Here is a 26,830-nt window from a genome sequence, read left to right on the forward strand (position 1 = left end):
GGCCCAGGAGGGCAATAATGGACGTGAAGGACACAGTGATTTCAGGAAGGCCTCTGCAGGGGTACTACCCAGCAGAGCTAATCCTGGGGGACCGTGGGGACCCCACCACCAGCCTGACTGAGCTCACCAGAAGCTGGACCAGTGAGCGCGACAGTGGGGTGAAAAGACAGGGAAGTACAGGGAAGTACATGAAACGGGAGAGAACACACGGATGTGGCCAGCGGGAGGAGAGGAGTTCTAAAGGGCATTTTTAGTTAGTTTCTTAATATTCATTTTTTGCACATTTTCCATTCTTTTTCCTGGAAGTTTGGTCCTAATGATGTGTCCTACCACTTCACACAGAAGGTTAATTTCTTGACTATATATTCACTCTTAGAAACCTCTAATGCTGTAGAACATGTTTTTCTGAATTCAATAACAAATGTCTGCAGGGCTGAAATGCTGAGACAGGTGTTTTGCTGCATTAGAAGTGAATTATGCAGTTCCTTTAAACTTGATTTTGAACGCGAGGAACAACACAATCACACAGGGTTATTACATAATGTGCCCACTTCTGCTTTAGATATCTGCATTTAAAAGCTAACATGAGCGCTCCCGCTTCTCTTGGTAAACTTATTTATATTTTGAAAGACTCAGACTTCAGCAATTCTGTAAATAACTAATTTCACTGTGGCTAACACCACAATTATCGTTCTCAAAGTCTGAAAAGATATTTTCACCGCACTGCTCGCCTCTCTCAACTTATTTACACTGAAAAGGCTCTGGGGGTACACAAAGCCGTACCTGTATGGTGTAAGGATATTCAGAGGAGGTGGTTTATCACTCTGGTTGTAAATGTCAGCAACAGGATTAGGAATGCTGTTCTTTGAAACCACCTGCTGGTCTTGGACTGTGGAACTTTTGAAAGCTTTTTTCATGTTGATATCCTGTAGTGACACTATTTAGAGAAAAGTCCAAGTCGGGTGATATGGAAATATTTTAGAAACAAGTATAATTTGACTCACAATCAAAAACATCTCCTAGAATAGCCAAATAATGTCTTTTATTGTTCACTTAAAACCATGCTTAAATAGTACATGCATTCCCTCCCTCTGATAAACAGTTATCTCTGTGAGTCACGCCTTTCCTTCTTCTGTAGCGATATAATGATTTCATGGAACCTAATATTAGAGCATCATTCTTTACTCACATAGCATTTCTCAGAAACCACACAGGAATAGAGTTATAAACAGGAACGGAAACACAGTACCCCTGGGTATCGTAGGGGGGAAAATCACTCAAACAGTTAATACCGGTTTAATTACAATACATGTGGGAAATACTTCAGCAAAAAACACACAAACGTAAAAACTGCATTAAATTTTTCTGACACTAACATTAAGGAGAGAGGGCAAAGCTTTTCAACCTACCTGTAGTCCTAGAAATTAAGCAGCATGATACAAATCTACACTAAGGGATGAGAGAACCAGGCTAATTATGCTCATGTCTTGAGTTTGTACAACATGTTACATCTCAGGTTTCAACTCATCTGACCTCCACACAGACTTTTTGAGGTGGGTAGACTGTTGCATTAACCCACTGGACCAATGAAGCTGACGGTCAGGGGTGTTAAATGACCTTTCCAAGGTCACCCTGCAGAACAGTGGCAGGCCCAAGTAGAGCACAGATTTCCTAACTCGGCCGAGGGATTTTTCTACAGCTACATCCATGGCAAGGAAAGTAATAAGGTAAAATCTTGATTGGAAAGAAATTTTAAGGATATGAGATATGCTGTAGAATCTCATGAGATTTAACCTACAGACTAACCTTCTCCAGTGTAAGGTTTATCACAAGCGTTAGAACTGCAAGAACCAACAAAAAACTGAAGACAGACAAATATTTTTTAAAAAAACACTTGTGATACCATTTGAAAAGTGAATGATTGATTTAAAATGTTAAAAATTTCTTATCTGAATAGACCAAGCAGCTATTCAAATTTTTATTTTTTAAAATAAGAGATAAATTTTAAAAACCAGATTAAAAAGAGCACAGCTTCAGCTTGCTACTTATTGTTCGAAAAGTCAGTAAGAATGCTCATAACAGATATTAAAATATCAATGTTCTACATTTCTGTTAAATTTTTAGTTTGCTAATTTAATTTTGACCTTTGAAAAAGATCTGAACATGAGAAAACATGTTTTTCTTAAATGATGAGGGATGAATTCCATAAATAACTATATTAAAAAAAAGAAAACCTTCTTATTACTACTACTATTAAAGGCCTAGTAGAAAAATCAGATGCTAGGATTGTTTTAATGCAACAAGAGAAATTGTAAGTACCCTTATATAAAGGTAAAAATAACTTTTCAAAGTAAATATAAAATGGCACATCTTGATTTTGGGGGACAGATTTTTTCCAGTCTAATTTCAGTCTTTTGTTCAAAAGAGACAGCAAGTGGAAAAATTTTAAAAGGAATTGTTGAATATTCATTTTGTTGAAACTACCCCAATTTCAGGGCATGACCATCAATTAACTACACAGCACCTGTCAACACTAACTTTGTTTTAAAACCCTGAAGCCTAGAGGCCTTCAGTAAATGTTATTTCTGGGTAGTTAACCCAGCAGGATCAGCGGCATGACTTAGAAGCCTCGGCCCTAAGGAGAGCAGCAGGTCATAGCACACCCTCCCCCTTAGCTGGACAGAGTCTGTGATTTTTAGGTAAGAAATTATCTTTACTACCAATAACTACCAATGACGTCCATGAGGACTTCTAATACTGAATGCATTCAAAGAGTCCTTTAAAACAAATACTACATGTGTAGTTTATTTAAAAAGAGAGTGTGGGGCTTCCTTGGTGGCACAGTGGTTGAGAGTCCGCCTGCCGATGCAGGGGACACGGGTTCGTGCCCCGGTCCGGGAAGATCCCACATGCCGCGGAGCGGCGGGGCCCGTGAGCCATGGCCGCTGAGCCTGCGCGTCCGGAGCCTGTGCTCCGCAACGGGAGAGGCCACGGCAGTGAGAGGCCTGCGTACCAACCAAAATAAAAAAGAGAGTGTGGCACACAAGGCAGACAAGATAGGACTCTCTTAATTACTAATTAACCCCATTGTTGTGGGTTTTCCCCCTCACCGTTCTTCTAGAAAAAGACAAGATGAAATAACGGCATACGACCCCAAGGAAGAAGCAGGAGTTACCCTGCGATCAACCACTCCTGTCCCGTCCGCATCACTTCCAGCTCACAGCCCTCAGGCAGTTACCTACCCTCTTCCACTGTTGAGTCCAGCTGGGTGACTTTGACAGCAAGGCGATCGATTCTGTCTTGAAGAGAATTTGCTCGGATGTAGAAGTTGTTGGCCTCATTAAACAACTCACCAAATATGTCTTCAGCATGTTTGCCTGGAGAAAGGAACGCATGGGAAAGGCCACCTGGTCAGAACCCACATTCTCACCCAAGCCAAACTCCAATCTCAACACGCGGGGGTTTGCGCAAATGATCACAAAAATAAAGTATCACGGTCAAAGGCCTGTAGAATTTTTCAAAATTTATTAGGCATGTTCACACATATCTGAGACTGACCCAAAGTTGTAGAATTTTAAAATGCCCCAAAATGGTATAGAATTTTTACTTGATTGTTCCATGAGCTATCCCACCAGTTGCTTTCCATTAAACTTCTTTAGAAAAAACTGCTCTCTCATTTTGCATGCTGCATGTATAAACATCTCAGGACCTATGGTTTCCCTTTACTTCCCAAGGTAATTCAGTAAATCATGTTGTTTTCTAAACTTAGGATTTTACCTCATTCACAATCGGAAATGTTAGACATCTTATATGGCGCCGACAACTCTCCAATAGCATTAACTTCTTCTAATTCATATTTCAAAATCTAGGTATACAGTGCTGACTCTGGCCCTCCCTAAAAATCGACATGTTGAATTCTGAGTTAAATTTTTCTCTGTGGATCACCTCTTCATGCTTGTGAGTGCTAGACATACTTCCCAATTTTTCTTAAAGTGTAATTAATAACATTTCTGAAAGTTTAACAAGCAAGATAGGAATCAGTATCTTACGATGAATTTCCAAATCCGAACGCTACTCCTTTATTCTCTCAACAAACATCTAATAACTGCCTACTGAATGTACAAGGCATGCCTGCATCCTCTCTCCCCGGACAGAGACACCACTATTTTTTTTTAAAACTAGATTTCATTTTTTAGACAGTTTTAGGTTCACTGAAAAACTGGGCAGAAAGCAGAGAGTTCCCATGTAACACCTGCCCCCCACACACACACATAGCCTCCCCTGCTATCAGCACCCTGCACCAGATGGCACATGTGTTATAACCGATGAACCCACACTGACATGCCATTATCACCCCAAGTCCACAGTCTACATTAGGGTTCACTCTTGATGTAGGACATTCTATGGACTTTGACATGTATATATAATGACAGGGATCCACCATTGTAGCTATCATACAGAGTAGTTTCACTGCCCTAAAAATCCTTTGTGCTCCAGCTGTTTACCCCACCCCATCTTGGCAACCACCGATCTTGCTTTTACTGTCTCCACAGTTTTGCCTTTTCCAGAATGTCACAGGATTGAAGTCATATAGTAGACAGCCTTTTCAGATTGGCTTCTATCACCTAGTGATATGCACTTAAGGTTCCTCTGTGCCTTTTCATGGCCTGATAATTCATTTCTTGTTGTCACTGGATAACAACCCATTGTCTAAAAGTAACACAGTTTTATTTATCCGTTCACCTACTGAAGGACATCCTGGCTGCTTCCAGTGTTTGGTGATTATGAATAAGCATTTGGGTGCAGCTTTCCGTGTGGATCTAAGTTTTCGACTCACTTGGGTAAATACCAAGGAGCATGACTACTAGATTCTACAGTACGAGTATGTTTAGGTCTTTAAGAAACAGCTAAACAGTCTTTCAAAGTGGCTGCACCATTCTGCACTCCCACCGGCAATGAACAAGCGTTCCTGTTGCTCCACGCCCTTGCCAGCACTTGGTGTTGTCAGCGTTTTGCATTTTTGCCATTCTAATAGGTGTGTAGTGATATCTCGTTTTAATTTGCACTTCCCCGATGACATATGATGTGGAGCATCTTTTCATGTGCCTGTTTGCCATCTGTACACCTTCTCTGGTGAGGGGTCTGCACACAAATTATATATGTTTTTAAATACTGTAACTAGATGTGGCACCCAGAGTTAACGTTTGTTTGCTGCCTTGTCAACTCTTTCCTGAGCGAGACTTGTGCATCTAATTACCTCATAAACATCTCCACATGGATGTCCTGTAAGAATCTCAAAGCCAGGACAAGTTCTCATAGGAACTCATGTTCACCTTAACTCAAACGTGCACCCCCACGTGGAAAGGCACTGACCACCCCGAAAGAAGCCCAAGTGAGAACACAGTCCTCCGTGACAGCTCCCTCCCTCCACGGCCACTGACACCAAACCTCAGCCCCTTACGCCCCCAACCCCTCGGCTCTGGCCCTCCTTGTTTCTCGCCCGAATTACATCAACAGCTTTGTTTTTCTGCCTCCAGACTGACCTTCCACTCTCAAATCCCTGCAGCACGCTGCTACTGCGCCGATCCTGCACGGCTCCCAGCAGCCTAACGCCACCCCTGAGGCTCTCAGCAGGACACGGGGGGCCCTGTGCACCTCACCGCTGCCCCTTTTCTGGGCTCCAGAAGAACGCACTGCCGAAACCTGCCCCACTTGCTCACAGACCCTGTTAGTCCCTCCTCAGGTTCGAACCTGTGCACTGTCACCTCGCTCAGAAGATGCTGAAGGCCAGTTACGGCCCAGAAGGTTCTACGTGGTCCGGCTCATCTGCCTCGCTGGCCCATCCCCTGCTTCCCTCTCCCTCCCACGCCCCACGCGGGCCACACGGGCCCCTGCTGACGCTCAGCTGCGCCGGCCACGCCCGCTCCTTCCCAGGCTCACATCTCCTGTCCCTCCTGCCTGGGCCACTGCTGCCATCCAGGTCTCGACCCAAGGTCACCTTCTAAGGGAGGCCTTCTCCAGCAACTACAGCTAAATGACCATCGCCTCCCGCCCACACTCACAGACGTAAACAAACACACACGCAGCCCGTCCCTGCCGGGCAGTATTTTTCTCCCGAGCACTTACCACCACGTAGTAAGTTACACACCCGTACTTATTCATCCTGTTTCCTGCCCGGCTCCTGCCACTAGGACATACGATCCGGAGAGGAGGTCTCTCCTCGGTCTGCGCGCTGCTGTTTCAGTCGCCAAGGTCTAGGGCGTGCCTGGCTCATCACAGGTGCTCAAAAAGAGTTTTGAATAAACGAATAAAAATGCATACACTTAAAATCAATCCTTCCAGATGCAGACTGGGGTCTGTGAGATCAGAGGCCCCCCTCTGTGTTCGCAAATACAGTAAGTCTGTTACATACGAACCTTCAAGTTGTGAAATTTCAAAGACCCGAACATGCGTTCCCAGGTCCAGTCGTGTGAACTGGTTCACGTGTCTGGCGTACACTGCCGCGTGCGTGCATCCTCTACACGTGGCTGTGCTTTTGTGTGCGTTACTGCACAGCACTGTAGAGAGTACAGTAATCCAGTCCCTTTATTTCAAGTCCAGAAGCAAGTGTAAAAGCAGCAATGACGTGGCTGGTACTACTGTACTTTTCAAGGTACTGTACTGTAAGATTAAAAACGTTTTATTGTTTGTGTTTGTTTTTTTATGTATTATTTGTGTGAAAAGCATTATAAACCTATTACAGTCCAGCACTATATAGCCAACTGTGTTAGCTGGGTACCTAGGTTTTGTTGGCCTTATGAACGAATTGGACTTACGAACGCACTCTCACAACAGGACTTGTCCACATGTCAGGGACCTACTGTACCCAAAGGACGCCTCAGTCACAGGACGCATCACGTGCCCCTATTCTTGCCTTTATTGACGGAAGTTCTTTAAGGGTGTGAGCCATGCCTTACCTGCATTGCTTCTCTGCACTGTCTGTGCTGAGCCTGTGCTCAGTATCTCTTGAATAAAAACACATAACCTGTACCAGTGTTTTCCTGTTAACAGGGACACAGCCAACAAAGGCTCCCTGCTCATGTAAGTTTGGGAAATGTTGGACTAGAAGGATTAAACGTGTATCTATGCCTCAGGGCATCTTAAAATCTTTAATACACTCGTGTGTGTTAGGATTCTGCAGAAGCCCCTAGCACACCCTGTTTTCAAACTCACTGGGCCTGGAAACACCAGTAACACCTTTCAGAAATACTGTTTTCTGAAGCCCATTTGGGAAAATGCCTGCCCGTTCACCGGGATGACCTGTAGACAGAGCACCGTGTTCCGAATGCTTTAGATCCAGGTCTAGCAGTTGCTTATTTGGAATGCCAGACATAGTCAAAATGGAACCAACTGATTTTTGTTTTTCTACTTGCCCATTCATGGTTAGAAAAAAAAAAAAATTCCAGTGCAACTCCAGAAGAACCCTTTTCCCTTCAACTCTGCAGAAATCTAATTAATAGGGACAGCGTATACCAGCAAGAACACAGGCATATACGGCACAACCTCTTGCAGAAGAGACATCAGCGTTCTCACAGCACAGCAAGCACTGCTGAGAAGCACACTCTGCTAGATGCTAAATAAGTTGAAAAGGGTCAATAACACGGGCCCTTTACCTTCCATGCTTAACCCTACTTGAAAAGAACATACAACTGCTACTATACCCCCATTGGAAGTTCTCAATTTATAAAAAGAAACAGAAATTAAAGACTTGCATACTTAATCCCTTCCAGCTGCTGAAAGCTGACGAGTGACTAAAGAGAAGGAAATGGAAGAACTATATTTTCCGATGAACAAGAATAAAGTGTTGCAATTACAGCATTCCGTTTTGCAAACTGCAACTTATTCGAAAAGCTTAATTGTACTCACTCTTCCAGTGGCAAGTCCAATAATAGCTACACTAAAATAATTCTGAATTGAATTAAAGACCACACAGAGGTAAGCACCATTTATTCATTCTTTACTGACAAAGAATCCATTTACAGATTTATTGGCACCAGCATGAGCTTACGTCCAAGTGTGTCAGGTCGCGAAGCGCACCTCCCAACTGCCAAAGCATCAAAATTATGTGCAGATTTTCTGCTGTATTTAGGATTTTCGGGAAACAATCAGTGTGTCTGTGAGAGTCCTTTCTGCGGAACAAGGAACCAGTCATAATGAGGTCCTTCAGAAATTTTAATCCGTACACCCAGCACCTTGATCTTGGGTTCGTCACGATTTTGGCTTTCCATTTTCCACTAAAAGGAACGAGGCTCCTTGAAAAAATGACTGATTCTAGGGATGAGGGTGAAAAAGTACAAGATGTACAAGATGTGCTTAGAATATCTTGGTGTGCTTTTCAAAAAAAGCAAAGAAGTATTCAGAGAGTGGTGGGGACATGTCCAAAGGACACAGGAGCCAGCATGAAAGGGTCCCACTGGCCAAGTCTGGGAAAATGTGAGTACTAAGACAAAAAATCAAGATGATGGCTTATAATCCACGGAATAACAGTCCATGAGTCCATACTGTTGTAAATAAACGAATGAATGAATAACAGGCAAAGAAGTGAAAGCACTTACATCAGAATTCCAACTAATAAACGCAGAAGAAATTAGGGAATGACAAAAATCACCATTCTGTAACCACCCCAATGATAAGTGCTTTGGCCAAGGGTCATCCATGGATGCTAAGACTACTGGGTAGAACTGGGATAGAACATAGTCTCAAAGTGTCTGGGAACAGGACAGAACATAGTCTCAAAGTGTCTCCCCACAAGATACCTACTAATTACATAGGGGATAAAACTTTACAGTACAGAAACCCACAGACAAAATGTTAACCAAGCAATCAGAGTTCACAGGGGCAGTTACGGGACCAGCCAGTAACGTGTGCTTCCAGATAGAATGCCCTGAGTAGGAGGTGTCAACCCTCTGTGACAGTCCTGAGAACACCTTAAATCTAGTCATGAGGGAGCATCAGAAGATAGACCAAGGAATGGTCCATAAAACCATGGCTGGTTCCCCTTAAAATGTCAAGATGTCAAGTCATAAAAGTCAAGACAGACTGAGGAACTGCTCCAGATTAAAGGAGAAAGATAGAAATAGATATATGTTTGTATATATAAGAACTATATATGTGTGTGTATGCGTGTATGTACACACAGAGACACAGGAGGGGACAGAGGAGGAGAAAGCAGGGCAGGAGGAAAAGAGAGGAATTTCTGAGAAAAAGAAAAGATGAGGTAAAATAATATGTGGGTGAAAGTTTGAGAATTCTTCATACTCTTTTTGACCTTTTTGTAAGTCTGAAATCATTTCAAAATTAAAAATTAAAAAATAGGGCTTCCCTGGTGGCGCAGTGGTTGAGAGTCCGCCTGCCGATGCCGGGGACACGGGTTCGTGCCCCGGTCCGGGAAGATCCCACATGCCGCGGAGCAGCTGGGCCCGTGAGCCATGGACGCTGAGCTTGCGCGTCCGGAGCCTGTGCTCCGCAACGGGAGGGGCCACAGCAGTGAGAGGCCCGCGTACCGCAAAAACAAAAACAAAAAATAAATTTATTACTGTGTCTGTAATAAAGTCCAACTGCTTCTGAATTCCATGAAATAATTATTGGGCCCTACGTTATTTTTTTTTCCTTTTTAAAGTTTCACTTTTTTCCTACTATGAAAGTAATCCATGCTTACAAGAAATGTAGAAAATGTGGAACCGTAAACAATAGGAAAAACGGCCCAAAGTCCAATCTAAGACAGCAACTTCTAACACTCATTTCTTTTGTCTTTGTTTTATTTATAAGTATGTATAAAAGTTAAAAAAACAAACAAACAAACAAAACAGGGCTTCCCTGGTGGCACAGTGGTTGAGAGTCCGCCTGGTTGAGAGTCCGCCTGCCGACGCAGGGGACACGGGTTCGTGCCCCGGTCCGGGAAGATCCCACGTGCCGCGGAGCGGCTGGGCCCGTGAGCCATGGCCGCTGAGCCTGCGCGTCCGGAGCCTGTGCTCCGCAACGGGAGAGGCCACAACGGTGAGAGGCCCGCGTACCAAAAACAAAAACAAAAACAAAAACATAGCATACAGCCTGATTCTTTGAAATGTCTTTGTGGGTATATAAAAGCAACACAAGCTCATGGAAGAAAATTTGCAAAACTCAGAGAACAATAAAAAGTAAAACATGTCACGCATAGTTAACCACAGTGAACTCTTTTGTACACTTGTTTACAACACCCTTTCTAAGCATTTTATAAGAACTAAGACAACAGATGCTGGTTGTTATGCATTTTCAGCTTATTCAGCAAATATGTATCAAACACCCACTGTGTACCAGGCACTATGCTAGTCACTTGAAGAAATACAGCAATGAACACAGCTTTTATTATATGCAGACAATACCACACAGACCATAAATAAACACACAATCCATCACATGACAAGTGGTATGAAGAAAACAAAACTGCAAGAGAATATGGTAGGAAGTGGGTGACACTCAGGTGGTCACAAAAGGCCTCTCTGAGGAGGTGACGTTTGGGCAGATGGTGGCTGGAGGTGAGGGGCGCCTTCCAGGCAGAGACAGGCTGCAGGTGAGGACAGCGCTCAGGGAGGAGGGCGAGTGGCGGAGGAGGACGGGGAAAGGGATGTCCTTCCCTTGCGGTGGGGGGACCAGAGTGGGGCGGGCAGGTCCCACAGGGCCCCCGTACAGCAGGGCTGGGGCAGCTGGGACCAGAACTGCGGCAGCAGAGGTGGGAGCAGGTGTGCGGATTCAGTACACACTGTGAAGATGCAGGAAGAGAGAAGGGAAAGACCACGGCAGCTGGAAGAGCAGAGCCCCCACCTGCTAAGATATATAGGGGGGAAGAGAGAAGAAAATCATTATTTTGGTTTGATCACGTTGCACGTGAGATGCTTCCGGAAGCAGCTGTACACACAAGTTTGAGGTCTGGGGAGAGGTCATACGTTTGGAAGCCATCAGCGTGAAGGTGGTATTCGGGCCACGGCGGGTGAGGTGGCCTGAGAACCGGGAGCGGGGGAGGGCTTGTGGCCACACCCTGGGGCCCCACGACGCAGAAGAGCTCGTGAGGCGAGAGACACCCTGAGGGTGCTGGCCCGAGGCAGGTAAGGAAGCCCTCCAGGACGGGGAGGGAGTTATCAGGGGTCGAACACGCCTGAGACTGAGCACGGGACTTAGCAACGTGGGTGTCACTGTGGGTGACCCTGACAAGCACAGCCGCAGGAAAAGATGCAACAGAACTTCAGTGGAGACAAGAGACAAGCGGGGGGAGGGTAAAGGCAGGAGTGGTTCTTTCAAGGAAGCTTGCTGTGAAGGGAGCAAGAAATGGGGTGACGGGGAGAGGATGACCTGAGCGTGATTTCTCAGTGTGTTAACATTCGGTAGGAATGATGCGGACGGGGGTGGGGTGGAGGACACGGGAAAGACGGAGCTTAACCCAGTCCTGGAGTGAGTCCTGGGGTCAGCACTGTAGAGCAGGGTGGGCAGGACGCCGGTGCACAGGCAGATCGGAGGGCTGATCTGGCAGGAGGGGGGTGTTTGGTTCTCCCCTGAATGCTCTTATTTTCCCAGGGAAATAAGCAAACCACCAGCTCAGAGTTTGGGGTGGAAAGAGAAGATGTGACACAGGCACCTCCGGGCGGGGAAAACTAATGAGCGAAGGAATTTCAGCAGGACTGCCAAGCAACCGGGTGCTCACCTGAGGAATGCTCGTGATTTTACACTTCTCTTCTTTCCTGATATAAGCACTTAAAGGTACAAATTTCCCCCTAAGCACCTCTTTACGTTAATCCCACAAATACACTGGTGATTTTGTGTGTTCATTACCCACACAGTTAGAGACAGTTCGCAATTTCCTTTTTGATTTCTTCTTTGACCCAAGGAGTTATTTAGAAGCTATTGCTTGGTTTTCCAATATGTGAGAATTATCTAAAAAGGTTATTGTAATTATTTCCTATTTAACACCATACTCTTTATGGTACCAGTCCTTTCAAATGTATTATTCTCTGGCTAAGCATATGTCCCACCTCGAGGAACATTAGAAGGATGTGTATTCTACAGGTGGGCGTTTAGTGTCCTGTAAAGCTCAATTAGGTCAGATTGGTTGGGAGTGTTGTGCAAAACTTCTATATCCTGGTGAGTTGTGATTCTCAGAATCTGTCTGTCTTTCCAAATTTGGGGACAGCGGTTTGCCCTGTGACCTCAGTTCTCTGAAGGATCTAAGAGAAGCCGGTGGATTTCGGTTTGTTGAGCTCCTTTCCTGTTATGCAGGCGGGAGTGGCTTCTAAGTTCCTGAAACGCCGGGCTGGAGTCATCTGTGGATCCTGATTCTACTAACTTCTCTTTCCCTTAATTATGAGTCATGCTTTTCTCCTTTCCCATGTGTCTCCTATTTTAATTTTTTGCTGGACAACGTGTGTAAAAGACTAGTCAAGAATGAAGTAGACAGGGCTTCCCTGGTGGCGCAGTGGTTGAGAATCTGCCTGCTAATGCAGGGGACATGGGTTCGAGCCCTGGTCTGGGAGGATCCCATATGCCGCGGAGCAACTGGGCCCGTGAGCCACAACTACTGAGCCTGCGCGTCTGGAGCCTGTGCTCCGCAACAAGAGAGGCCGCGACAGTGAGAGGCCCGCGCACCGCGATGAAGAGTGGTCCCCGCTTGCCACAACTAGAGAAAGCCCTCGCACAGAAACGAAGACCCAACACAGCAAAAATAAATAAATAAATTACTGAACTCCTACCCCCAACATCTTCTTTTAAAAAAAAACAAAAAAAAGAATGAAGTAGACAACGTTTACTCCTATGGAAGGGGCTGCGGCAAGGAGGAACACGACTGAACTCGGGACGCTGGTAATCACAATCGTGGACCTGGGAGGGGAGTGATCATGGTTAGGACAACTTTAGAAAACAACATCAAAATCCTTGAAAATCTTCCCTCAAAGTTTTTAGATGATAATAACAGTGTAAATCACAACCATCAGAAAGACACCTGCAAGTCACTGAAGACACGTTACCATAAGCCTATGAACTCATGAAGTGGAAAGAATACCGATGACAAAAGCAGAGAGGTTTGATGGCAGACTTGACTGAACATTCGGACGTGGCTAGCTCTCCACATGTGCTCTGGACAATTAGTCTACACTTAAATCCTGCCATGTCGCAACCTGTCCAGGGCAAGAAGTGAGAAACGGCCCCCTCGTCGTTTCTTCTGTTAAGGAAGTGTTTCCGATGTTCCAGGTGGGGCGGTAAGTGCTTGGATTCCCAACAGTCCTGCCTTTGTGGGGGACTCTCATTATACTCACCTCCAGTTCTACGGCTGACGGAGTTGTGCCTTATACTTTCCTAAGTACATATTTCTCTTACCTCTCTTCACTGGCTTCCTATTTTTATCCACAAGTAATGCAAATACTTATCTCAGATTGAAGCAGTAAACTTTAAAAAATTCGTGCTGTTTCTTCCAGTCAGCTCTGTCCACTACATTCACACGTTTTCTCTTAAAGTACTTCAACCCAGCCTTAACCTGCATGGAAATGAACTTATGATCTATTTCTTGCATATACTGTGTTTACATCTTCCCTTTCACTTCAAAAATCCCATTTGGCTAAGAACATCCAAGAAATCTATTCAGTGCATGCCTTCAAAATACTTAAATCTCTATTCTGACTAGAACTGCACTTGGTATAATCAATTAATACAACCCTGAATTTCAGATCCAATTACATAAAGCAGATGTATTATACTGCAAGCCCTCAAGGAAGCATTTTTATGACGATTTGGCATTTGGTTTGATACGAGACATAATACATACCATGAGGAGTAGCAATAAAAATAATAATCACTAATTAAAATCTGAGAAAACAGAATTTCCTTCTCATTTATACAAGTACTCAATGTAGAAATTAATAGAAAATAGATTTTGTAATAACTTTTTTTCAGAGACTCACGTTTAAAATTAATGGAGTCTGAAAATTTTAGACCATTTGTAAGAACGATCCTAGCTCTTTGTGAGGAAGTTTGATGACCTATAAGATGTAAGAAATCTTAAAAAAAAAAAAAAAGTGCCAAAAAAGACTACTGCCTCCCTGACAAAGAAACATACGGTTATGTCCAACAGCAAGACAATGGTTAATGATACTGTATCAATATAACACAGTAATCTCTAGCTATTAAAAATGTGTCTTAGAAGACTCAACAAAGATGTTTACTATATACAAGTGAGTATAGGCTACAAAACCGTATGTATGAGGTATCATTTTTATAATGATATATACAAAGCATTATCAATGATTTCCCGATTAATAAAAAAATTTGTAATTTTTTTCCTTTGTGCTGTCCTGTGCTAAGTTCTCTATATGATCTTATTAGTACCATCAAATATAACCAAAAACTTTGGGGCAGGGGAGGCACCTAAGGTCTAACTCCTTTCCTTGTGACATACTCTTAAGAAAGGAAAGGGAAGACAGCTATAATCACAAGAACGAAGTGAAAGAAGTGGAAACCAGCCTGGGAGGTATTGAAATGGATTTGCGTCATCCTTGGCACAAATGCCCTATTTCTTTTTTAAAGCAAATTATATTAAAATGACACTATAATATCAGTAGGAATTTGATTGCAAGACACTGTAACTTTTTTTTTTTTTTTTGCGGTACGCGGGGCTCTCACTGCTGTAGGCTCTCCCGTTGCGGAGCACAGGCTCTGACGCGCAGGCTCAGCGGCCATGGCTCACGGGCCCAGCCGCTCTGCGGCATGTGGGATCTTCCCGGAACGGGGCACGAACCCGTGTCCCCTGCATCGGCAGGCGGACTCTCAACCACTGCGCCACCAGGGAAGCCCAAGACACTGTAATTTTAATTGAGCAACTAGCTGATAAGAACAAGAGCACTCAGATAATTAATCAAGGAAAACGATGAAAAAGCACTCCTGATTTAATGTTAACTGCTACACTAAACTGTCATTATTTGAAGAAAAAAATATCAGTATTCCATTACTGGAAAACCACGTGACACACGAATGTTTTCTCAATGAAGTAGAGCTGACTCACAATATTATTTTAGCTTCAGGTATACAGTATAGTGATTCAGCATTTTTACAGATTATCCTCCATTAAAAGTTATTACAAGATAATGGCTGTAAGTCCCTGTGCTGTACAATATATCCTTGTTGCTTATCTGTTTTATACCTAGCAGTATGTATCTCTTAATCCCATACCCCTATCTTGCCCCTCCCAGTGGTTACCCCACTGGTAACCACTAGCTTGTTTTCTATATCTGTGAGTCTCTGTTTTGCTAGATACATTCATTTATTCTTTCGATTCCACATATAAGTGATATACAGTATCTTTTTCTGACTGATTATTTCACTAAGTATAATGTTCTCTAGGTCCATCCATATTGCTGCAAATGGCCGAATTTCATTCTTTTTTATGGCTGAGTAATATTCCACTGTATATATGTACCACATCTTCTTTATCCATTCCTCTGTCAATGGACATTTAGGTTGCTTCCATGTCTTGGCTGTAGTGAATAGTGCTGCTATGAACACTGGGGTGCATGTATGTTTTCAAGTTAGTGTTTTCATTTTTTCTGGATATAAACCCAGGAGTGGAAGTGCTGGGTCATATGGTAATTCTATTTTTAGTTTTTTGAGGAACCTCCATACTGTTTTCCATAGTGAATTCACCAATTTATTGATACATTCCCACCAACAGTGTACATATCCTCACTGACATTTGTTATTTGTAGACTTTTTGATGATGGCCATTCTGATAAGTGTGAGGTGATATCTTGCTTTGATTTGCATTTCTCTAATAAATAGAAAAGCTGGATATATCACCCTCCCAGACTTCAGACTATACTACAAAGCTACAGTAATCAAAACTGCATGGTACCAGCACAAAAATAAACACACAGATCAATGGAACAGAATAAACAGCTCAGAAATAAACCTACACACTTATGGTCAGTTAATCTACAACAAAGGAGGCAAGAATATACAATGCAGAGAAGACAGTCTCTCCAACAAGTGGTGCTGGGAAAACCGGACAGCTGCATGTAAAAGAATGAGATTAGAACATTTCCTCACACCATATACAAAAATAAACTCAAAATGGATTAAAGACCTAATTGTAAGATGTGAAACCATAAAACTCCTAGAAGAGAACATAGGCAGAACACTCTTTGACATAAATCACAGCAATTTTTTTAATCTGTCTCCTAAGGCAAAAGAAACAAAAGCAAAAATAAACAAATGGGACCTAATTAAACTTAAAAGCTTTTGCACAGCAAAAGAAACCACTGACAAAATGAAGAGACAATCTATGGAGTGAGAGAAAATATTTACAAATGATATGACTGACAAGGGATTATTATCCAAAATATACAGACAGCTCATACAACTCAATATCAGAACAAACAACCAACCCAATCAAAAAATGGGCAGAAGACCTGAACAGACATTTTTCCATAAAAGGCATACAGATGGCCAACAGGCCAAGTAACACACTATTAACCAAAACCACTTTAAAAAGTGGCTTTCCTTCTCCCTCCCACTCCCCTCCCCACACCGTCACTCATATTAGAAGTTAGTAACACTCAAAGGAAGAAAATCTGAAAACTACTAAACACTAATTTTTTATTTTATTGGACAAAGCTTTGAAAGCTTTTGATACTTATTCTCTAATTATAAGGCTGTTCAAGTTACAAATTTCCTCTTCCTCATTTCTATGACTGTTCTTATACTCAATACCAATAAGCAATATTTTTTCATTGAAAAGAAACAATTCCCTGAAAAGCCTGGGAAATATCTAGTTCTGACAAAATTTCTGGCCCTTTAAAGTCAAGTGTCTAGTTTGGATGTAGTGGGAGCACTGTAACCGGTAAAAACCTAAAGATTTCCCCAAAGTTACGTAGAGTCACTGGGGCTTCAAAGGCCTATCTGGTACCAGGACCAGGTTCTCTTGTTTGATGTAAAGTTATTTAAACCCTCATGACCCTGAACTGTTCCCCCATAGATGTGATGAGAATCAGAACGATCTGGTGAATCGGGCTCTCAATTGCTAGTCTTCCTTTTTGGAAAAGACCAAAGAAACTCCTTCTGGCCCCTTGGTCTGTTCTTCCTTCCTTAGACCCACTAGAGAATTAGTTACTCTGGATTACGGCAGGAGGACAAGTCTGCTGCTCAGGTAGGTATGACCACTCTAGGATCAAGGCAAATCCCTGAAGTTCCCCTTGGGATTCCCCCAAGATGGCCTTTGTAGACAAAATCTAGCCTCCCTCTGTATCACTTACAGGAAGTTCAGATGACTTTACATCACCTGTCCTAATCTGGGAGTGGAGGTGTTGGGGCAGGGTGGGCAGGATCCTACTGAATGACGGTCAGAAACTCAAAGGAATAAAAAAATAGACTCTGTTTTGACTTTATCTTGAAAATTCATCCTCAGTAATAGACGAATTTTAATATGACAGACTCATACTTTCCTAAAACTTCACTTTAAAAATAACTGATGAATGATTAGAAAATTAGAAAACAACACAAAAACTCTACTCAGTGCTCTGTGGTGACCTAAGTGGGAAGGAAATCCAAAAGGAGGGGATATACGTGTATGTATGGCTGATTCACTTTGCTGTACAGCAGAAAGTAACACAGCATTGTAAAGCAACTATACTCCAATAAAAATTTAAAAAAAGAAATCTATTTATGTCCAGGAAAAAAACAGAAAAAAACACTGTTTTATTGATTTATAAACATTCTTTTAAATTCTTATTTTCCTTAACAATTTTAGATCATAAAAATTTTTTTGCATATACCTTTTCTCATCTCCTATATTTCCACTCAGTGGGGAAAAAAACCTACAAAAACTAAAGATTCACCCAAAATGTAGACGTCACTCATCATGTGTGAGAGTTTATGGCAGGTCATAATTGCATATGTTGCCTACTGTATGACCATATTGACGTCAATTATATATGCTTTTGTAACTTCTAAGTAGGGACCCAGTTGACTTTATTTGCTGTAGGCTGCACCTAGAGGAGTACCGAGTGAATAAACAGGAATAAATAAATCATTGGTTATCAGTAACTTGCTGCTCCACCACCAATTAACAACCATCCTCGTTTTCTGAGGTTGCACCCTTGGCTCTCGCGCCCCCGTCCTCCCTGGGCGGCGAGCACGGGGCACCTGGGCACCTGTGAGGGTCTGCTGTGAACTGGCCACGCGGCTCCTTGACCGGGAGCGGGGCCATCAGTGCAACCCTCCTGCCTCGCCGGCCCGGGGCCTCGCTCGTGCCCAGCGCCTGTTTCTCTCCCCGCGCCCTCCTGCCTTTCTTCGCCCGCTGGCTTCCTCTAGCTCCTTGCGGCCTCCCTCCACCCCCCGCAATAACCACGCAGGCCTGCGATGGCCACCGGGACCTCTCGGTCCTGGGCCACACCCCAGCGGTAGATCCCACGATAAACGAGCACACGTGCTGTGTCTTAGTTCAAACTTCCTGACAGAACACGACTGGCCCAGACAGGCTTTTCGATCCAGACACGCAGCATCTGACTTCGTAGGTCACCCCGATCACGATCCCTGCAGTGATTCCTAGCATCTTCTGTTCAAGCTCCCCCAGTGATTCTAGCAGAGAATCAGGGCTGAAGCAGGCTGACTGGGGTTGGACTGTGCTTGAGGCCAGGACCCATGCCTGGTCCACTCACGAGGCTAGAGCAGGATGTGTGTACAAAGCGTCACCACGGCTCCAGTGGTGCACTGTTTCCTACTGCTGCTGTAACGAATTTTCACAACTTTAGTTGACTAAAACAACACAAAATTACCATCTTACAGCTCGGGAGATCAGACGTGTGAAGTGTTACCACTGGGCTGAAATCCAGGCGCTGGCAGAGCTCTGTTCCCTTGGAGGCCCCAGGGGAAAGTCCAGTTCCCAGCCTTTTGCAATGTACAGAGGCCACCTGCACTCCTTGGCTTGTGGCCTCTTTTCCTGTCTTCGGAGCCAGCAACGGTTGATGGATCCTTCTCACATCCTATCACTCTGACACTCCTTCCTCCCACTTAAAGGACCCCCGGGATTACACGGGGCCGCCAGACAGCCCAGGATAACCTCCTTCTCGTGAGGTGAGCTGACGAGCAGCCTTAATCCTCCCCTTGCCCAGTCACACAGCACATCTGCGGGTTCCCAGGGTGAGGATGCAGACATCCTCAGAGGGGCTGTCATCATTCTGCCTACACACGGACTCTACAGAACAAAACGTACCCTGCGGGTAGTTTCACTTAGAAGAGACTGTGGCCAAGCAGGCACCTCTGATGTAACACTGCGCACGAGGCATGGTGTGGTTATTAAAACCTTAACAGTTCATGTTGGTTTTCATCACTTAGACCTTATGCCAATAGACGTTTCAGCCGTAAGAAAACAAGAGACTGAAAAAACATTCTTATGGAGATATATGAATGCACACAGAAACTTTCACCCTTCAATAATTTACAAGGTATCCTCCTGTAATTATACGAATTTATACATTTTACCAACCACCACTACCAAAAATCAATTATAATTAGTTCAGATTCCAGAAGAAATCTATTTTGAAGCACATTTTAAGCAATTTCCAAATGACTTTTGTTTAGCCAATGCTTATAGACATAATATATCAAAAATATACCAATAATGATGCGCTACAATTCTTCTAAAGAAAAAAAAATACTCATCCATAGTGTTTCTTCTTCAAAACGAATAAAAGCACTTGAGTTGTTTTTAAAACCACTCTCCCCTGCTTGACGCGGCCAGGATGTGAAATTTCATGGAGAATTTCCTCATTATTAACAGAGGTTCTGAAAACTTAACTGTGAAAACCTGTCATCCAAAATGCAGTGTGAACCATCTAAACTGAAAAGGAGTGGGACGAAGTGAGAAAATAAGATCACGACGTAAATGTAAAAGTTAGGGAGAAAGACTGCAACTTCAAAAAGCTTTGAAGGAAAAGCATTTTCATGCATATGTGAGGCTTAAGAAATGGAATATTTCTTGGGTATTTCATATTCATGTTCAAAGTTAGAGTAACAGGAAGTCCTCTCTTCCTTACGCTTGTGTTTGCTTATATTTCTACAATCTGTGTATGTAATGTGTACATGGCACTGCGTACGTGTAACCATCAACTCATCTGCTGACCTCAATTTGGAAGTCAATACCTGCATTTTAACCTTCAGTACGTTAAAATCAGCAAGTCTCACTAGCTTGGGGCTTGATTCTTTGATTCATTTGGAATATTATTCAATCAACAAACATGTATTGAGCCTCTATTCTAACGCCGGGCATATCACAGGTGTGACCTAGTTTCCAATTCGTTACACTGAAAAATAATTAGTCCTGTCCAAGTTTAATGCATAATTCACGTTTTTGAAAATGCCAATTATTTTATCCTCATTTTTAATAAGCTTTTAAAAATGAACACTACTTTAAATCTACACCTTTGGTGGTACCTAGTGACTTGTGAACTGGTCAATGCTAACTTCGTCACACGAAGCTGGTATCACCAGACCAGTGAGGGGTCCACAGCTGATTGCACGCTGGGAAATTCAAGAGGGAGGGAGGGAGGCTCTCTCCTTCAAAGCTGCAGCCTCTTCTCTGGACAATCACATAACTACTGAATTGAAATCAATTTGCTAATTTGTTGAAATATGTCACTGGTAATCAGAAGAAAGGAGCCCCAAGGCAAGACACTCACTCAGACTGCTCAGCTGACGTATGATGGCAGCCAGGGTGCTGTTGGTCACACACTCGAGTTCACTGGGGATGCCCTCGGGCAGGGCTCCCCGGCACAAGTGCCGGGGTTCGATGTTCCTCTTCACTAAAGGCATGGCTCACAATCTGAAAATTAAAAAGACAGTTTTAAAAGCTCATATTCACGTTTTAACAAGCCTAGAGTTTCAACTCCCTGGAAAACTGACTCTTTTCCAGGAATCTGCATTATCTTACCATTTCTATGTGAGAGAATCGGTTCAATATGCAACAGATGTCGAATTACTTACATGAATGCCACAGACTTCAAAGATATACAGACAGCACAATCCTACTTTGATAGAAAAAGGATGTACGCAAGATTTCCAGTCAAGCATTAGCGACTGAATATGTGCATTTTTACCTTTCCCCCACTCCGCTAAAATGACAAGAGAGAGGAAAGGCACAAGCCCACACGTACTAAGAGAGGAAAGGACACAACAGCCCAAAACCACAGGCAGCGCTTACAGACTAGGACACAGGAAAGGCCGAACCTGGGCTGCCAAGGAGGGAGCAGGACGGAGCCCACCTACCTGGGCGAAGGGTCACCAGACACTCAGGAAAGCCTTCCCCATTATCCTGGGAATTCAATCCACTTCTCCCCTCAAAAAGTACATTATACATCCAATGACATCTCAACTTTTTGTTTAAGGAGGTATATAGAATTTCAAGCCTACCACCTATACAGCAAATCTACTGCCCCCTACAGCAGGAGAAAACCCAATGACTGGGACACACCGTCACCCTGACAGGGTGCCCACAAGGCCCAATTCACAGGAGCAGCAACCCAGAAAAGCCAAGGAGCCTGGTGGCGTCTGAGCAATTCTCGTTACATGAGACAAATAATACCTTGTTTAAGTCACTGTTGCTGGGTGTTCTGTTACTGAATTAAATTTATTCCCAACTGGTACAACGGCTCACCTCAAGAACCCGGAACTAGCGAGGCACATGGTAAATCTTTCTTTCCTTCCTCCCTTCTCCATTACCTCTGTTCACGCATCCCATAAACACCTGCTGAGCACTGACCCGACACTGGGCAGTGTGCAAGCTGACGAGGACCCCATGGTGAGTGAAACAGACAAGGCCCCTCCCCGCCCCCCTGGGGAAGTGAGACATCGGTCCAACCGCCCAGGTCAGTGGACTCAGGTTATGAAACCCCCTGGGGGACCCTGGGCAGCCTCTCTGTGGACGTGACTGCTGAGCTGAAATCACAAGGGTGGACAGGGCTCTAGCAGAGGGCGAAAGGCGGGGGCAGCTGCAGAGGACAAGTTCTGCTCAACTGGCCAGTGTTTTTATCAACTATTTCCGCCTCTTGTCCATTAAGGGGCTGGTTGAGCACACCGACCACATCTTCCAACCCAAATGCTACTTCATCCACCAACCTAGGTGCACAGCCTGTGGTACATCACTTCACCCCTCCATGCCTTCCTCTCCTCCCCACAAAACGGGGATCACAACGGGACCTACCTCACGGAGTGAGGACTTAATGCGTTATTACATAATAAACCACTCAGAACAGGGCCTGGCATATAGGGACCCTCAAACAATGTGACTGATTATATTACTTTTATTATACCTCATATGTTGTTATGATGTTAATTCTGACTCTGATCACAACAATAAAAAAGCAACAGTTCACTGGTTGAAAATAAGGCTGAACCACAGAAGACGGATAACAACATCTACATTAAAATTATGTCTAAGAACATATATACACTATTATGTATAAAACAGATAACTAATAAGAACCTGCTGTATAGCACAGGGGACTCTACTTCACTTTGCTGTCCAGCAGAAACTAACACAACACTGTAAAACAACTATGCCTCAACTTAAAAAAAAGGAAGGTAGAACTGCACGTAATCTCAATAGCCGTGGATCCATCGAACACTGAGCACCGACTGTGTACCGGCCCGATGCTGACGTCTAACACCTTCATAAATTCAAGTGGGAGACTGAGAGGTACCAAAGGAGAAGGGACTGGAATTATCTAGAAACTGGAAGAAGTGAGGAGAAGCCCCTGACCCTTTCAACTGAAAGCCTGTGGGCCTCCCTCCGTGCAGACACTATGGTGTCCACTGGGCAGGGTGGGTTTAACAGGCCTCATGATGCTCTCACTGGCCTTCCAAGGCCATCCCATTCCCCACTCCCATCCAGAGCATCAGACTGGGATGTCCCAAAGCCACATCACTGAGGGGAGAATATCTGAGTCCTATTTGGGGGACTAGTTTGGGCAAGTCGGGCACCCAAAGGAACTGTTAGAGTCTGGTTCATCTCAGTGATGTTAGCCATACTTCTACATCCGTTCCTAAAATTGTTTTTCTTAACGTACACATATGCTGACATTAGGAAGACACGGGCACTGCCTCCCACCCCGTCCTTAAACATCTCATGATTATTAAGAATAAGAAAGGGACCAGGTGGTGATGAGAGAATCTTTATATGCGTAAAAATAAACTAAAAATTTCCCAGGGTGCCAGAAAAAAGAAATGATGTCAAAGAAGAGGTACACATCCAAGGAAAGCGTGTTAAACTATGAAAATTCTAGATATACTAGTCTCTAGTCAAAAGTGTAACTATGATTTATGCCATTTCTTCCTGGGAGAATCAATTAGAGCAAGAGGCTGGTAACTAGTCATAATAAACTAGAAAATCTCATAAGGAAAAAAAGAAAAATCATTAACAAACTTAATAAAAGCATAAAGTATAGGAAAGAAAAATACTGAGAACCAATCAGCAGAGACTGGAAAACTAGAAGGAAATTAGGCAACAGCAACTACCATGTACATAAAGAGGCAGATAGCACTGCGGGGGCGGGGCGGGGGGGGGGCACAGCTTCTACAGACGCAGGTGAGCAAGGGATGCGGACGGGACCGCAAGGCTCTGAACCCACCTGCTCAGGACGCTGCTCAGTGAGAACGGCCCACACGTGAACTAGCTCTCGAGTAAGTTCTCACAAGAGGGTTGTACAAGGGCTTGGGGTAGACATGAGCTTGGAGCCGAGCGCCGACTGTGTATATAACATTCCCTTCCACGTGCATTTGTATTTATTCAAGATGGAATGTCCCTCCTTCCCCATATTTTTCGACCTCTGACAGCCCCAAAACTTGCCAGTCTGACACCCCCCGGCCCACCACCCATACTTCTTTGGATCCGCCGTCGTTCAAATACACAAAATCCTAACTACACACGCACCCCGCAGACGTCCCACCTGCACGTGCAAAGCAGGCCAAGCGGTCACCACCTCCCCCTCCTTCCCTGACTGGGTGGCTCTCCGACGTCAGATGTGCCATCACGTCGTCGTCCTGGCGTATCTGGAGCTAACACCGCTGTTTCCCACAAGCCGTCCTGAAAACCACACCAGCCTTTTCGGAGCCTCCCCCTGCCCTGCCGCCCTGCCCCGCCCCCGCTGAAGTCCTTCACGTTTACACCTGGGACACCCCCTCCGGCATCGGAGGCTCCGTGTGTCCCTGACAGACGTGCTGAAGGCGCCCACCCGAACACTCACCTGTGATGCTATCAGGGCACAAAGGAGAAGAGCTTAAGTCTCTGCAGGGGCATTAACCACATCTTGTCTTTTCTGGATTCTCATGCTTCGACACCTGAGCCCACGCTCAGCCTGCAGGGGCTGCCCCTCCCGGGACTGGCCAAATCTTGAACTCGCCTTGCCCATCCAACCCACCAGTGCAGGGCCCTCGCCACCACCTCCACCGCTCTCAGCAGGCCACCTTCCACCTGCCCTAATCACCCGGGCGCCAGGCACCAGGGGTGACCTCACACCCCCGAGCCCCTGAGATTATTCAAATGAGCTGCTCCTAAACCCGCTCACCCTGCCTCACCCGTGCCTCCGAGAAAATCCACAATACAGGCTCCTTCCCCCATATCCCCCCCACACTCCCTCTGCCTCCCGACGGCCCTGGTGCTTCCCCGTGTGGCCCCCTCCCCCGGGAGCTGGGAGCGACTCACTCTCTCGTCAGTGGCAGTTGTCTCTGGATCCACTGGCTTCACTACACCTCGTGTTTCCTATTAATACACCATATTCTAAACAGTGAGAGGTCTGAGAAGGATTCAGAAGAGGCTGCGTTGTCAGACGCTCACACAGCTCCCCGCTTACTATCCCAAGCACCCCGCAGTGCCGGTGTGCCTGCACTGGGCCAGCACAGACGGCGTCTCTCCCCCCAGGGCAGACCGTAAACTGCCCAGATTTCGGGGCTGAGTCTATCGACTCTGTTCCCCACAAAGCCCTTCACAGCCCACACCATGGCTCGAGCATCCCAATGATGCCTGCTGACCTCGTGCCCATATACATACACACACATATGTCTATCTGCCCCTCCCTGGGCCCCTGGCCTATTGTTGTTCAGTATTTCAGCTCTAATTAATCCCAGCCTTCACTTCTCACTGTCATTATACCTAGATGTGGGGTTCCCGCACCTGTCTAAATACACAAGACAACAGAGAGAGAGGACATGCTGCCATCTGTATAATTTTAGAAGGGTTGCATTTCACAGATCCTTTTGAAAGTTCTAATCACCCAGCAATGACTTTTATGGCTTTCCTGTCAGTGTGAAGTACTCTAACAGATGTATTTTTTCCCAGACAGCCTTTATCTGACACGAATCCAGTTTTGAAAAAATGGAAGCGCAAGGAAGAGGTGAAGGAGAAAATGTTGAGTCGATCAATTCTCTTGAAAACGCTCTGCAATTACCGAAACAGACATGGAATGAGCGAATCCAACCAGTCACCAGCAAACAACTTCCATGTGCTTCACCATCCCATCCCTGGAACATCCCAACCATTCTTCAAAGCCGCCCTACGTGCTAAGGAACAAATGCTTAAGGACTACTGGAGGTCGCATGAGGTTTACTGTCAAGCCTGCAGTTTGTCCAACTTTTCTGGGAAATGTCTCAGTTTACAGACACAACCTGGTTCACGCAACTGTGAACTAGATTCCAAGGCACGACCGAAACCAGGCCAGGGTCCCTCCCCAGGAACCTGGAAGTGGGACCACGATATCCAGATTAGTTGCTGCTCTTTGGAGCAGCAGAGACGGAGAACTCTTCACCACTTGAGAGGGAGGCTGACGGTCAGTCAGCAGCAAGAAATGAGAACGGGACAGCTGAGGGGAACCAGCAAAGACCAGACAGCGACGGGGCTCCCAGTGGCTCTGCCCAGGCTCCTGCAGACCTCAGCCAACCAGGACGGAACCTTCTCCTACACCCCCACCTCGGGGTCGGACGTGCATCACGCAGGATGCCTCTTCCAGCCTCCTCTCCTCTTTTCACACAGGCACATCCCCCGCCAAACTTTTGCAGGTGGGATCCCATAAGGACACAGAATAATATAAGCGGACATTAGACTTTGATTTTTGTGTCACCTTTCCAAAATAACCCCGAGTCAGTGTGTACTAATTACACCTTCCGTGGCTTCCTTACAGGCTGTATGGAGGTTCACGTGAAAATGTGTGCTGGGCAACAAAATGTAAGATACTAATGATCTTATTACTTTAATATTAATATCACATTCATTACTGAAATAAGATACTTAATATTTCCCATCTAATTTTGCTTATTGCACAATTAACCTAAACCTGAATTTTTCCTGTAATTTTACTCATTATGCAACTAAATGTCTGCAAACTGGCATTCAACTTCTCCAAGTAGTACTCTTGTGATTAAAGTCAAAGGATTAAAGAATTTCAGAATCATATCAATGTGTTTTCTACTTTCACTCAAACTTTCCTATCTTCCAATAACTTATTTATCCTCTTTTTAAAATTCCATATACTGAAACTCTTCAGTTTTCCTACAGCATCATTAATTGGAATGCTTTTTTTCCTTAAAAAAGAAATTATAGAAGCAATTCCACAGATGTTTAAAATAGTATGAAGTTCTCAGAATGTCCCTTTCCACAGCCATTCCTGTCCATGTGAACCATCTGGAAGATCTCTTTCGGGCGAGCAGTCGACTTAGTAATACAAACACAATGAGTGGATTTTTCCAGATATCCTACTGCGGGGTGGTTTTCAGTTGAATTTCATTGTGTTCAGAGGAC

General features: G+C 44.5%; 1 protein-coding gene across 3 annotated transcripts in view; it reads right to left on the minus strand.

Annotated features, from left to right (window-relative positions):
- WASF3 (WASP family member 3) overlaps positions 1-26,830 on the minus strand; it is a 91,226-nt gene that overhangs the window by 18,794 nt on the left and 45,602 nt on the right. For 2 of the 3 annotated variants that reach the window (XM_029210420.1, XM_029210421.1), the window contains exons 3-5: positions 20,724-20,866; positions 3,243-3,377; positions 784-937 (exon numbers count right to left, since the gene is read on the minus strand). In XM_029210420.1, the coding sequence (XP_029066253.1) occupies positions 784-937; positions 3,243-3,377; positions 20,724-20,856 (422 nt within the window). In that variant the 5' untranslated portion in view covers positions 20,857-20,866. Of the gene's footprint in view, positions 1-783; positions 938-3,242; positions 3,378-6,126; positions 6,259-20,723; positions 20,867-26,830 lie in introns of those variants that run through there. The other variant, XM_029210422.1, reaches the window with a different exon arrangement.

The sequence above is a fragment of the Monodon monoceros genome, unplaced genomic scaffold, assembly GCF_005190385.1.
Source record: "Monodon monoceros isolate NGI ecotype Baffin Bay Population unplaced genomic scaffold, NGI_Narwhal_1 Super_Scaffold_8, whole genome shotgun sequence".
NCBI lineage: Eukaryota > Metazoa > Chordata > Mammalia > Artiodactyla > Monodontidae > Monodon > Monodon monoceros.